Here is a 12,341-nt window from a genome sequence, read left to right as displayed (position 1 = left end):
TTGACGAGTAAATAATCACTTGAACAAATAAATAGAATTGAATAACAGTATATAATAATTTACATTATCAAGGTATTAAAATTAAATTTATTTATAATTGTTTTACTTTAAACATTGAAATGCCATATACGGACACCATTGCTATATATCCCACTAGTGCTTTTTTTCTTGGGATAATATCTTACGACAGCTTTAATTGATGATGAGGGAGAAAAATAACTTCTTGGGGGGTTGCAAAATCTAACAAAATCTTGTGTAATTATTATAGCTCATGAGTTATTTCATTGACTTGAGGAATGAACAATGGAACGACAACATGATATGAGTAAAGAACTTGGCAGCCCAATGTGAATTCGACAACAAAGCAATTAGCAAGAGAATATTTATACAGTAGTTGAAGATACGAGTTGGATGGTACTTAAATTTTATACTCCTTCCCCTTGTCATTTGGGGAGCAAAATGAGCAAACACAGATTTTTGAATTGTGATTGGATTCTTGTCTTCCCCTAGTTTGGCCCATTAGCATTACTATTATTAGATGTGTGATTTGCCAATATAAATTACAAATGCAGTGTTTTACTTATTGAGAAAGGTTATTGTTTTTAAACATTTATCTACTCGTACGGACAGTTAAACAGGCCGGCCTGACCATTAACATTTGATCCATTTAAATTTGTGAGTTAAATGGACTAGTTTGTTTAAATTCGTTTTATTCACTGATCCTAATTTTTTAACCTAAACTATTTACGACTAGTTTGATTGATTAAACGAGTGGTCTATTTATTTTTTTTATTTTAGCTTTTGAAAAATATTTTGACAAAAATATTACTTTTAGGTCAACAACCTTAAATAAATTGTGTTTTTTTTAGTTAATGGGTCAAATTTTTAGATTGAATCGAAATAAATGTTGGTCAAAAGTGTTAATATTTTTTTGAAAAATATATATATAAAGAAAATAAACCGCCCGTTTATCCCGCAGGTTAACCCATTTAACTCGTTATTTTTTTGGATTAATTAGACTCAATCCGTTTAATCCAAAATTTAAACGGAGTTAGACCCAATTTGGGTAAACAACTTAATTAAGTTACTTTTAAAAAAATAGTTTAAACAATAAATGCTTGTATTAAAAGTAACTTATAAATAAGTTATTTTGTGTTTGGTTTTTTAGTTCTAAAAATAATTATTTTAAGAGAAAAGTGATAAAAAGTTTTTTATTATGAGAGAAGTCATTTTTTTTAACTTCTCCTTAAACACCAAAATAGTTTTTTAAAAAGTTGCAATTTTGTTTTAAAAATTATACCAGACATTAATACTACATCTTTTCATAAGTTAAAAGTTAAAAAAAAATCAATTATGAATCTATCCAAACGGGTCCTTAATTTTAGAAGTAAAGTTTTCCCATTTAAACAAATAAATAGACTAACCCAATAAATTTAACCCCATTTTAATGGTCTTACTTGTATCTCATATTCACATCTTTATTATTTTATTGTATACTATAAATAACACAACTCTTTTTTGACAGTATTATAATAAGTAATCGATGTGGTTGAGTGACATTTTCATTTTTCTTTTGTAATCTACTAATCTGTTTCTCAAATTTGGGTATTAGATATGGAGTAATTATTATTATTATTAAGAAAGCCATATCATGATGTGATTTCAATATGTTTGAGCAAATATGCCTTCAATTAAAAAAAAAAAAGTATTTACAGTTTCCATACCTATTATGTCATATCAAGTATAACAATTTAAATTGAAGTTTAAACAAAATCATGATATTCAGTTTGATTTGCTGCTACTGTGAAGTTTATGGCTTTAAATATGAGTATATGACCATTGCAGATTTGCATTTTCTCATGTATTTTACATTTGCTTATGTTATGTTTTAGATATTCTCAATTCTCAACTTCTCTGTTTTCTAACAAATCATGTGGTTCATAAATCACATACATTACAATTACATACACCAAAAAGTAACATGGTACATTATCTTTTGGAAGTTGTACCAAAGTGATTGCCTAAGCTCTAAATTTTCTTTTAAGATTGGATTCTGATCTAAGCTAAGGAAGCAATAAAGTGTGTCTGTGTATGAATGTGTAAGGAATTTGATCTACTAAAGGACATTGACGTGGTTGAATTGGTTGATTTATAGGCTAAGAATAAGATAAAGCTTTTTGTGTTTAGACACCCAAAAAAAAAGAAATTCAATTACCACCTTTCAAAATTATTATTTAGGATAATTTGGAAAAATATCAATTGTTATAGTAACATCAGTATATCTTGCAAAATTAATAGCCTTTCCATCAAACTATAATATTTTTTCTTCTCATTAACGATAGAAGTATCCTTAAAAAATTATTTAAATTTTCTCAGAGAACAAATATTTACTCCAAATTAAGAGAGTTATTTCAAAAATGTTTCAAATTAACCCAGCCAAAAATTACAACTCACTAGTCTCTAGAGTTAATAACACTAATAAAATTTTACATTTTCATCTAAAATTGTGTGGGAGAAAGAGCACATTTATTACAATATCAAACAACTAAGTTACTGGTCATGAAGGCCATAGTCCTCTCCAAAGTACTTGTCAACAAGGGTATTTGCCATAGTTCTCAGTTGTTCATTTTCATGAAACTGAAATCTTTCCATTGCTTCAATCCCATCTTCTTCTTCTACAAGCTTTGGGCCCTTGCCATTTGGCATCCCTCTCAGGACCTGTTGTAAACACCAAAAACATCGTCAAGAAGGATGCATAGCTTGTGTTTTTGAAACTTGATCAATTATGAACAAAAGAGAAAAGTAAGTTGATAAATTGAACTTATTTCATAATAGCTTATTTATATATCTGCCTCTTTTTTTATTTTTCTTTTGGAAATTAGCTAATAAGCACCCTTTTTCTTTTAGTCTCTAATATTTAGATTAAGTTCTAATTTCATTTCTAACGGTTAACATGTTTTCTGATATGTAGTTTTCCTCTCTTCTGGGCAGTTTTCCCGCTCCCTTTATTGAAAAAAATGTCTTATTTTTGTTTCAAATGCTTTCTTTTCGTTTTTTTTTTTTTATTTTTAAAAAACATCGTTTTCCCTCTGTTAATATCTTATTCTTTCGCTTATTCTTCTATCAATTTCACTCTCAAATCACTAAAACTATAACTACAGCCACCACAATTATGATTGTTACCTAGACGATACTGGAGGAAAAAAAATATTTTTCAAAGAAAAAATTTAATTTTGACCAAAGGACTAAAATAGAACAAAATAAGGCATTTGGGACAAAAATAGTGTTTCAAATGTTAGTGCCGAAATTAAGACTTAACCCAAACGTTGAGACTAAAAGAGTACTCAACTCGTATAAAAATAGTAACTTGTGGAATGATTGTTATTGGTTATGGAAGGATTATTTATAATATTTAATATTTGATATTTTGGTGGAAAGTTATCATTAGTTATGCGAATGAATTAGCGGATTTCTTACCAGCTCTATGAATTGGAGTCCAAGCCTAGCAGCTTCAATATCAGCAGATCTAACCAAATCAATAAAACCTGGCAAGCATCCTTTTTCGACCAACAAAATCAGGTGCTCAAAGATCAGATCCGGCTTCGCATTACCTTTAGTAGGCGCGACACAAAGGTTCCCCAATACATAAGCAACCTCCTTTCTTATATCAAATGGAGCGGCAGAAAGAAGACGCAGCAGCAAAGGCACCGCCTCGCTTGAATATATCAACCGCTTGTGCTCAATGTCACCAGCGGCTATATTAGATAGCACCCAGGCTGCTTCCTGCATTTTGAAATTTAAGCTCTTATATCAAGAAGATAAACAAAAGAAGGAATAAGTTCATCAAATTGAAGATTAAAATTTTTTACCTTCTTTAAGACCCTGTGTTCGCTATTCATACATTTTACCAGGGCTTTTATGATATTATCTGAAAATATTATTACAAGATCAGATGCAAGAAATTATCCATATTTTGAACGAAAATGCACCAAGATTATCAAGTAAAGGGAGAACCAAGAAAATTACTAGCCTGTAATTTCTTGTCCAGGTGTCAGAATAACATAAATTGTATGGGAATCAGCAGCAATGAGATTACCTAAACTTCGCAAAACCTACAACGATTTTCCTTTGTTGTTAGAAAGACTTATCAGTGAAAATAACAATTGTGATTTGTATGTATTATTAGATGCTAATGCTAAAATGTTGTAGATGAAGAGGTCATTACTGGAATCAGTAATTGCAAGTTATTTGATGTTGCCAATCTGTGTACTAGCAATTGAAGCACGTCACTCTTCACCAGCAGACTCGTAGCTACATTCGAAAGTGCCGACAGATACACAACTACCCATGCTACTTCAGTTGCTAATTCATCATCCCTGGTGTCAATTAAAAACATGACTCGCATTACTTAGGACATCATTGCAAGCTGTACTGTTAAAAGAGTTAGAGCTTGCTACTAATCTAACACTTCCAAGAAATAAGCTTTGTGTTCACAGTACCAAAGGAGGTTGTGTTATAAGTCTATCACACTTCCAATTTCAACCCCACAAACTTACAGTAAGGTGAAGTTTATGATTATATTGATACTAGTTAAAGGCACACCGCATGTTTTTTTTTTACAGGTATATCATACAGAAACTCTAATCAACATATATAATAAATACTCTTATACAGAGAAAGAAAAGGCAGAACACATAGAAGGGTTTTCTTCCTTGAGAAAAGCAAATGCCTCTAAAGTCATCGATGGTTTCAGATTTAAATTGCCATCTAACACACACACAAGTGTGCATGCATGTGTTAAGTATCTAAGGAAAGTGGGGAACCACACCTTAAAAGCTAGCCGATAAGGTGGAAGAACTACTCTCCTTACATACAACATCAAGCATCCCGTACTACCCGATGTGGGATTTTGGGTACCCCATAATACCCAAGTCCCTAATAATACACCGCCCCTGGAGAGCCGATGTCCATGATGGCTTCACTCTATCAACATTGACCTAGTGGTAGCCACTTTGCTACCAGCTATCAGTATTCGGTATTCACCTTAATCCAACCTATAGGTAGCCCTTTCCATAACACCAACAACCAAGCTTTGATACCATTGTTAAGTATCTAAGAGAAGTGGGGAACCACACCTTAAAAACTAGCTGATAAGGAAGAAGAACCACTCTCCTTATATACAACAGCATGCATACACACACATGTGCATGACATGGTTAACATAAATTTTGCAAATTGGCAGATTTACAAAAAGGGCCAAGGATTTGGTACCGAGCACTGGTACCTGTCTGTTAAATATTTGCAAAATGTACCCCCCGGATCCTTTACTTAGAAATTATAATCCTGCTCCACTTTTTCCACTATTCACATTTGACCCAATTTCAATTCAACCTTAATGGAGGTTGTTCTTCCTTTTACCTATACAAATTAAATCCCAAATGGTTATACTAATTTCATGTAAGTTGAAACAGAGGTTCCATTCCTGACTTTTTGTTGTGTGATTAAAGAAGTCAATGTTGTCTGCAGATTTGTTCATATTGTAGTCTCCAAGAGAGAGGGAAATGGAAGAACAAAGATTAGCATGACAGAGAGAACATGTTCATGCAATGCATTTGTCAGCTGATTTTGTCATGCTAATTTTGTCTCCAACTCATTTAATCACTCAAACTCAGACAAAGAATTTGTACCAATCAAACAAATAGACACACATGTTTTCCTCATGACATGCATAACAGCTGAAACTCCCTTCATGTGATAATGCCCTTTTTACCAATTCAATAGATATCTAAAATATATAGCAATTAACATGTACTTGTTCTTTTGAAACATTTGAAATTACCAACACCAAATTTCAAATTATGAATGCAAACTAGAGCCAGAAAAGAGCTTGGACAAAGAAAAACCATTCAGGAGAAGAATGAAAGCCACCTAAAACGGTGATTCTCCTTTCTGGGAGGAATTCAGAAAGAGAAGTGAAGGTGATTCGCCCAGTATCCACGAAATGGGTTTGAAGGAAGAATGGTTCTGTTATTTGCTTCACCTAACAGTCGAAAAAAAGGGTGAATGAAGTTTTAATAAATATTTAAGGGGGGGTACCGGTGTCCCTCTCTAGATAGGGATACCAAATCATTGACCTACGAAGAGAGTTTGAGATGAATCACTTGAAATTTTGATTGTTAGTTTCATGCCTGTATTCTGTATATGTTTGGCAATATGTTTTCTGTTTATGATAAAAGAGAATTCTGCTGTGATTTTAGTGAAGTAAAAGCTAAATATCCTTAAAACTAGACTAAGATGTTCAACTGTGATTTAAACAATATGAACTCCTAGCATGTTGACCCAAAAATAGATAAATACAAAAGGAGACATGAGTTCTTAGCAATGATATAGAACCAAGTAAATCCAGAATAATACTCACGCTTTCTTCAAGTGTCGAACGATTGCATCCAATACTCCATCAACACGAATGAGTTCAGTTGCAGCTTTCGGTTCTGGACCCTGCACATAATCATACCAAAGTGATGTTAAAATTCCAAAAAAAAGAAAAAATTTGTCGCCACAACTATAGTTCAATTCAACAACAAAGATTTGTCCAGCTAGTGAGGTCAGCTAGATGGATTAAACAACTAAGCCTTGTCACTGCTACTACACTAGCATGTGCCATCATAACGAAAGCAGGGGACTGCAAAATATATTTTAGACAACACTGATCACATCACACAAGCTAACTATAAACAGTGAAGAATTACCATAACCAAAAAAAATTTATCCCACTAGGTGGTGTTAGCTACAACCTACAAGCATTAACTGCTGCTATAGTGTTCTATCTATCATAAATCATAATTTTAAACCATTTACAGTCAAACTGTTCTAGTCGTTTCTCTTATGTGTGAATTTTCCACTACATCTAGCTATTGGACTGCACTCCCCATCTGGGGCGCTCTTTACTTGGGCCTCTTTATATCTTCTCACATACCCAAACCACCTACAATAAGCACTACACAGTATTTCTTTCTAATGCGCTCATTCCTAATCCTATCCCTTCTAATATGTCGTCATGTTCAATGCAACATCCTCATCTCTACAACATTTAGCTTGTCATACTGCTAACTTTACTGCCCAACATACAATCCCATATCTTATAGCTGAGCAGTGAAATTTACCCTTTGGCTTTATACAATATAAACAAATCAGAGCACAAACAAATGTAATGCAATACAATATAAACTATAAAATTGATAAACTTTGACACCTTGATGAGGTTAGACAAAGCCCAGGCAGCTGTTCTAACAGTTGAACCTTTGTTTGGTAGCATCATTCTTGCAAGAGGTAGTAAAGCCCCTTGAGCAAGCAGAACATTCCTCAACTCTTCGCCTTCACCAGCTACATTTCCAAGAGCCCAAGCACACTGTTCGGCAACAGGTGATGAGCTCTTTTCTGCAGAACAGATCATTCATAAATACAAAAGGTAGAAGCAAATACTAAAATAATTAAAATAGGCTCAAAGTTCAAGTATGAATTTATCGCAAATGTTTAATATAGTTGCCAAAGTCCTGTGCATCCCATTCTTCCTAGTTCCTTTAGATCATAGACACTTTGCAATGTTATAACAATTTGAATTTGAGCTACTAGAATTCGTCTTAATCTTTCTATGCAGACATCAATGAAACAACTAATTCATTCATGGACATGCAAAATTAAACTCAAAGTGATCAGTGATCACTCACCCCCAAGATGAGCAATAAGCAAAGGTAAGGCAGGCAACAAAGCTTTTGTTTCTTCAGGATTCCCTGCAGCAATATTTGTAAGACACCAAGCCGCCTCCAGCAACTGAATAACACAATCACCAAAAAAGCGTAAGTGACTAGTAGTAACTTACGGTTCAGTATTGATACTATCTGCATAACATGCACAGTGCAGTACTGCTTTCTCAAGTTTCATGGATAGTAAAAGGCATTCATGGAAGCAACAGAAGATCATTCTAAAGGAGGAGACAAATCTTTAGACCTGTTCATCTGGAGACCCAAACGAAAGACACTGCACAAGTGCAGGTACCACGCCGGCTTTAATAGCAGACTCAACAGGCGGAAATTCAGACCTTGACAGCAGTCGCCTTAATTCTTGCAGGGCAACCACTCTTTTCTGCATTGCACCCTTCCCCCTATACATAGTCATAATGCATATGAGCCAAAGTTAATCAATATATGAACTTGCACATCACATGCTTGAAGCTTTATAAAGTTACTTCTTAGTGAGGAGAGTGAACAACAACATTCAATCACTCATTCAAAAACCTATCAAATCAAACCGAACTGGATAATTCTTGTTATTTAACTAACGCATAATATAACAAATAGATGAGTTCAGAGGACCAAACTGAAAAGCAACAGAAGATTTCAGCTTTTCGACGGCAAGGGAAGTTTGAGAGTCCAAAATAGATTGCTCTTCATCAATAATCATGTCACTATCAAGGGGAGCTTGGCCATCGCCGTCCCCGTCGCCACTGCCGCCAACGGGGACCCTACAGAGCCTCTTGGCACGCACAAGAGACTCCCTTCTTTCTTTGCCAATCGCCACCGCCTGTTGCCGTCTCCTGGTACCCGCAACAGTCCCAACTGAAACCCTAGATTATTGCAGTGTTCATAACTGAGATGAAATGAAAAGCATATGCATAACTATGCAAGGAAAAGTGTTACCTGAGGACTTAATAGGGCTTCTGGTAGTAGAATCCGCCATTGTTGCTTGGTTCCTTCACCAACTGAAGTAGTAGTATCTACTCGCCAGTCGCCACTGAGGCACTGAGCTTCCTTTTCTTTTTCCTTCTTCGTAGCTTGGGTTCGGTGTTAGGGATGAGTGGTGCAGTGCTAGTTCGAACCGGTTATTGAACCGGGGAAACTCCGAAACTAGAAACTAGCGGTATCATAGTCATTGGTAAATGGTCAATTTGAATTGGGAGGGCTCAAAATCGATCCAATTTAAATAAAATCGGATTAGGGAAAAGCTCTGGATACAAGCCATTAGGGCTTGTATGCTTTACAAGTTCATTAAGTAATAAAACAAAAAAATGCGCTGCTCCACATACGTTGTATACACGCGCTATATAAGATTCCGCGTATATCTAACTACCAAATTTAAAAGATTTGTTTCCTTCTTCGTTTTCGTTATTTTGAGATTTGGTTGTTCTTCTTCTCGCGCGTCTTCCCTCCTTCTTCTCCATCGTTCTTTTCCTCTCCTTTTCTCACTGGTATGTTCTTCGTTTACGTTACTTTCCTCTCTCTCTGCAACTCAAGCTTCGTTTTCTATTTTGATTTGTTGTTTTCTGAAATCAAAGTTTGAACTCGTTTTGAAGATAATGGATCATTCAACCTCAGATTGTCAACTGAATCCAGGCGAAGTGGATTATGAATTTGAATCTAACGAAGTTCCTGAGGTTTGATTTACATAGGATTAGTATGAATTTTCTTTCAGTAATTTGTATAGCATTGTGTAGTTGAAAAATTGCTGAACATTGACTGTGAAAGTAACACGTTAACATGAATTTGTCGATTCAATGTATTAGTTGTGATTAATTATCTGGAATTTATAGCAGACGCTCGGGTGTAGATCAATTTCATTTTGGGTGTATTTTTGCTAGAAGTGTGGGTGTATTTACACTTTACTGGTTTTTTGTTATTTTAATTGAGTTGTTGTTGTTCAGGTGTATTATATCAGACATGAGTGGGTGTGTTTTTAGTTTTTGACATGATGTATTCTACCGCCTGTGTATTTACAGTTTATGGCTTTAAAGGTCATTCTGTAGTTGAGTTGTTGCGGTTCGGGTGTATCATATTAGACATGATTGGGTGTATTTGAGTCATATCTATGGGTGTATTCACAGTTTCTGACATGGTGTATTGTGCAGCATCTCTCGGTTGTTGATAACGAGCTTGTTCCGAAGGTTGGAATGACCTTTACCACCCTTGAAGATGTTGGAAAATTTTACAGGAACTACGCCAAGGCTGCAGGTTTCTCTACAAGAGTTCGATGCACAAATAGGAAGGGAAACGAGATTAAGAATCAACTGATTACATGTAGCAGAGAGGAAAAATGGAAATCTAAAATATCTCCGACCGAGAAGACCAATTCGACAGCCGGTTTAAACTGTCCTGCAAGAATTTATATACACACATTGAAGGATGTTGGTGCTTGGATCATTTCAAAGGTTGTGCTGGATCATTCACACCCCTGCTGTCCAAGTAAAGCAGAGATGCTCAAACAACACAGGGAACTAAGCATGTCCATTCGTCGTACGATAGAGAATAACGAGGAGGCCGGTATCAGACCAAGCAAAACCTACCAATCATTTGTTGCGGCTGCCGGGGGTCACCGCGAGTTAAATTTTATCGAAAAGAACGTGAGGAATTACATTACCAGGGAAGTGCGGAATGTTTCCAAACAAGAAGATGCAAAGGAATTCGGGAAATATTTCTTAAGAATGAAAGAGAAGAATCCGAATTTCTTTTTTGAGCTCGAACTCGAGGAGGATCAATCGATTAAGCTCGCTTTTTGGGCCGATGCAAGAAGCAGAGCTGCCTTTGAGTATTTCGGAGACGTCATTTCATTCAACACCACCTACAATACAAACAGGTAACAAACTGCCCCTGTTTATGATGCTAAACTAATGTATTTTTACGAATCCGCAGCAGAGGTGTATACTGGCTGTTTCATTGGGTGTATACGAAGCATTTGTTGGGGGGTACCTAATGATTTTGCATTCTGGACTATGGTAATTTGTTTCAGGTATAATTTGGTCTATGGTTCTTTTGTCGGGGTGAATCACCACGGTCAATCAACAGTCTGTGTTTGGGTGTATTATGCAGATCTGTACGAAGACCGTCACATATGGGTTCCTATCTATCTGGATCACCACTTATGGGCAGGGATGAGAAGCACACAAAGGAGCGAGAGCATGCATTCATTTTTTAACAAGTATATCACCCGGAACAGCTCGCTTATTTAGTTCGTCAAACAATACGATAATTGCCTCGGAAGCAGGGAGCAAGCAGAGAGAGAATCAGATGCTGCAGATTTTTATACGGTCATACCGTGTGCAACCAAATCCTCCATTGAAGCTCAGTTTCAAGATGCGTACACTCATGCAAAGTTTAGGGAAGTCCAAGCGCAATTCAGAGGAAAGGCGAATTGCATCACCAGATTAAAGAATTCTGCTCTAGGCTATTCAGTATACGAAGTCGGAGAGCAAGTTTCCAGCTCAATATTCAACAAGTTCGTGGTTACTTACGACTCAGTTGCAGCCGAGGTAAAATGCCAATGCTTATTATTCGAGTTGAGAGGGATATTGTGCCGTCACGCACTAAGCGTGTTAAGCTTCGAACAAGTAAGCCAAGTGTCACCTAGATATATACTGGAACGATGGAGTAAGAAGGTAAAGAGGCGACACACACACATCAAGAGCAGCCACGACGAGCCACTAATGGAGCCAAGAAGCAAGAGGTTTGACCAATTGGTTTTTCGTTCGCAAAATATTTGCAAATTTGCATCCGAATCGGAGGAGCTGACTGCAATTCTGCACCGTGCGTACGATAACGTCATGGCCGAGATGGAATCATTAAAAGCCAAAAGGAAGGGGACATCTTCTTTATCCCAAGAAGACGCCAACTTGGAATCCGTTAACGAGCTTCAAAGCCCGCCAAGGATTCGAACAAGAGGACATCCAAAAAATAGGCTAGGTTCAAAGTTGGACAAACAGATTGCAAATGCCACAAAGAAGAAGAAGACGAAAGTTTTAAGCGAGGTAAAAGTAATGTTCTTTAAAAGCACTGTTCTTTTGGGTGTATTTTTGTTCATTGACAATTTACATATAGATACATATATAGATACATATAGAACAAAAGCTGTAAAAATTCGCAGGTTATGGGTGTATATTTGATTTGATGTTTTTCTTCATATTTTAGTACTTGTAATTCATACATTTTGAATACAGCACAGACAGTTTGGGTGTATATTTTATGCAATCTTGGGTGTATTATTAGACCTGCGTTGGGTGTAACAGTTTATAATTTGCGTTTATATATGCCTTGATTTTTTCCTTCATATTTTACCACGTGTAATACAGCTTTTGAATACAGCACAGATAGTTTAACTATGGAAAAAAATATACATGGAATAGAAGTTGTTGATAAATGGCAAATATTTACAGCATTTGTTCAATTTACAAATATTTACGCAGTTTCTATATCAGCAGAATTTATCTGATAAAACGGACTCAATAATACAGAGGATGGCTTCGACAGCCTTATAGCATTACTCTCTCTAATTGTCCGATCTCTCTCTTTATTCAT

The 12,341-nt window shown here is 35.6% G+C and overlaps 1 protein-coding gene across 2 annotated transcripts; it reads right to left on the bottom strand.

The window, feature by feature from the left end:
• On the bottom strand, window positions 2,387–8,916 carry LOC107629788 (importin subunit alpha-9). Of its 2 annotated transcripts, none has more exons than XM_016332676.2 (11): window positions 8,697–8,916; window positions 8,378–8,623; window positions 8,008–8,161; window positions 7,728–7,830; window positions 7,253–7,437; window positions 6,419–6,498; window positions 4,226–4,376; window positions 4,031–4,112; window positions 3,870–3,928; window positions 3,478–3,783; window positions 2,387–2,718 (listed from the first exon to the last, which is right to left on the bottom strand). In XM_016332676.2, exons 2-11 carry the CDS (start codon window positions 8,458–8,460, stop codon window positions 2,551–2,553), a joined length of 1,371 nt encoding a protein of 456 aa, XP_016188162.1. In that variant the 5' UTR covers window positions 8,461–8,623; window positions 8,697–8,916; the 3' UTR covers window positions 2,387–2,550. The 2 variants fall into 2 exon arrangements, with proteins under 2 accessions (XP_016188162.1, XP_016188161.1); XM_016332675.2 differs by having other exon boundaries at window positions 8,378–8,615.

The sequence above is a fragment of the Arachis ipaensis genome, chromosome B03, assembly GCF_000816755.2.
Source record: "Arachis ipaensis cultivar K30076 chromosome B03, Araip1.1, whole genome shotgun sequence".
Lineage (NCBI taxonomy): Eukaryota > Viridiplantae > Streptophyta > Magnoliopsida > Fabales > Fabaceae > Arachis > Arachis ipaensis.
This window is presented reverse-complemented; position numbering and strand designations above follow the sequence as displayed.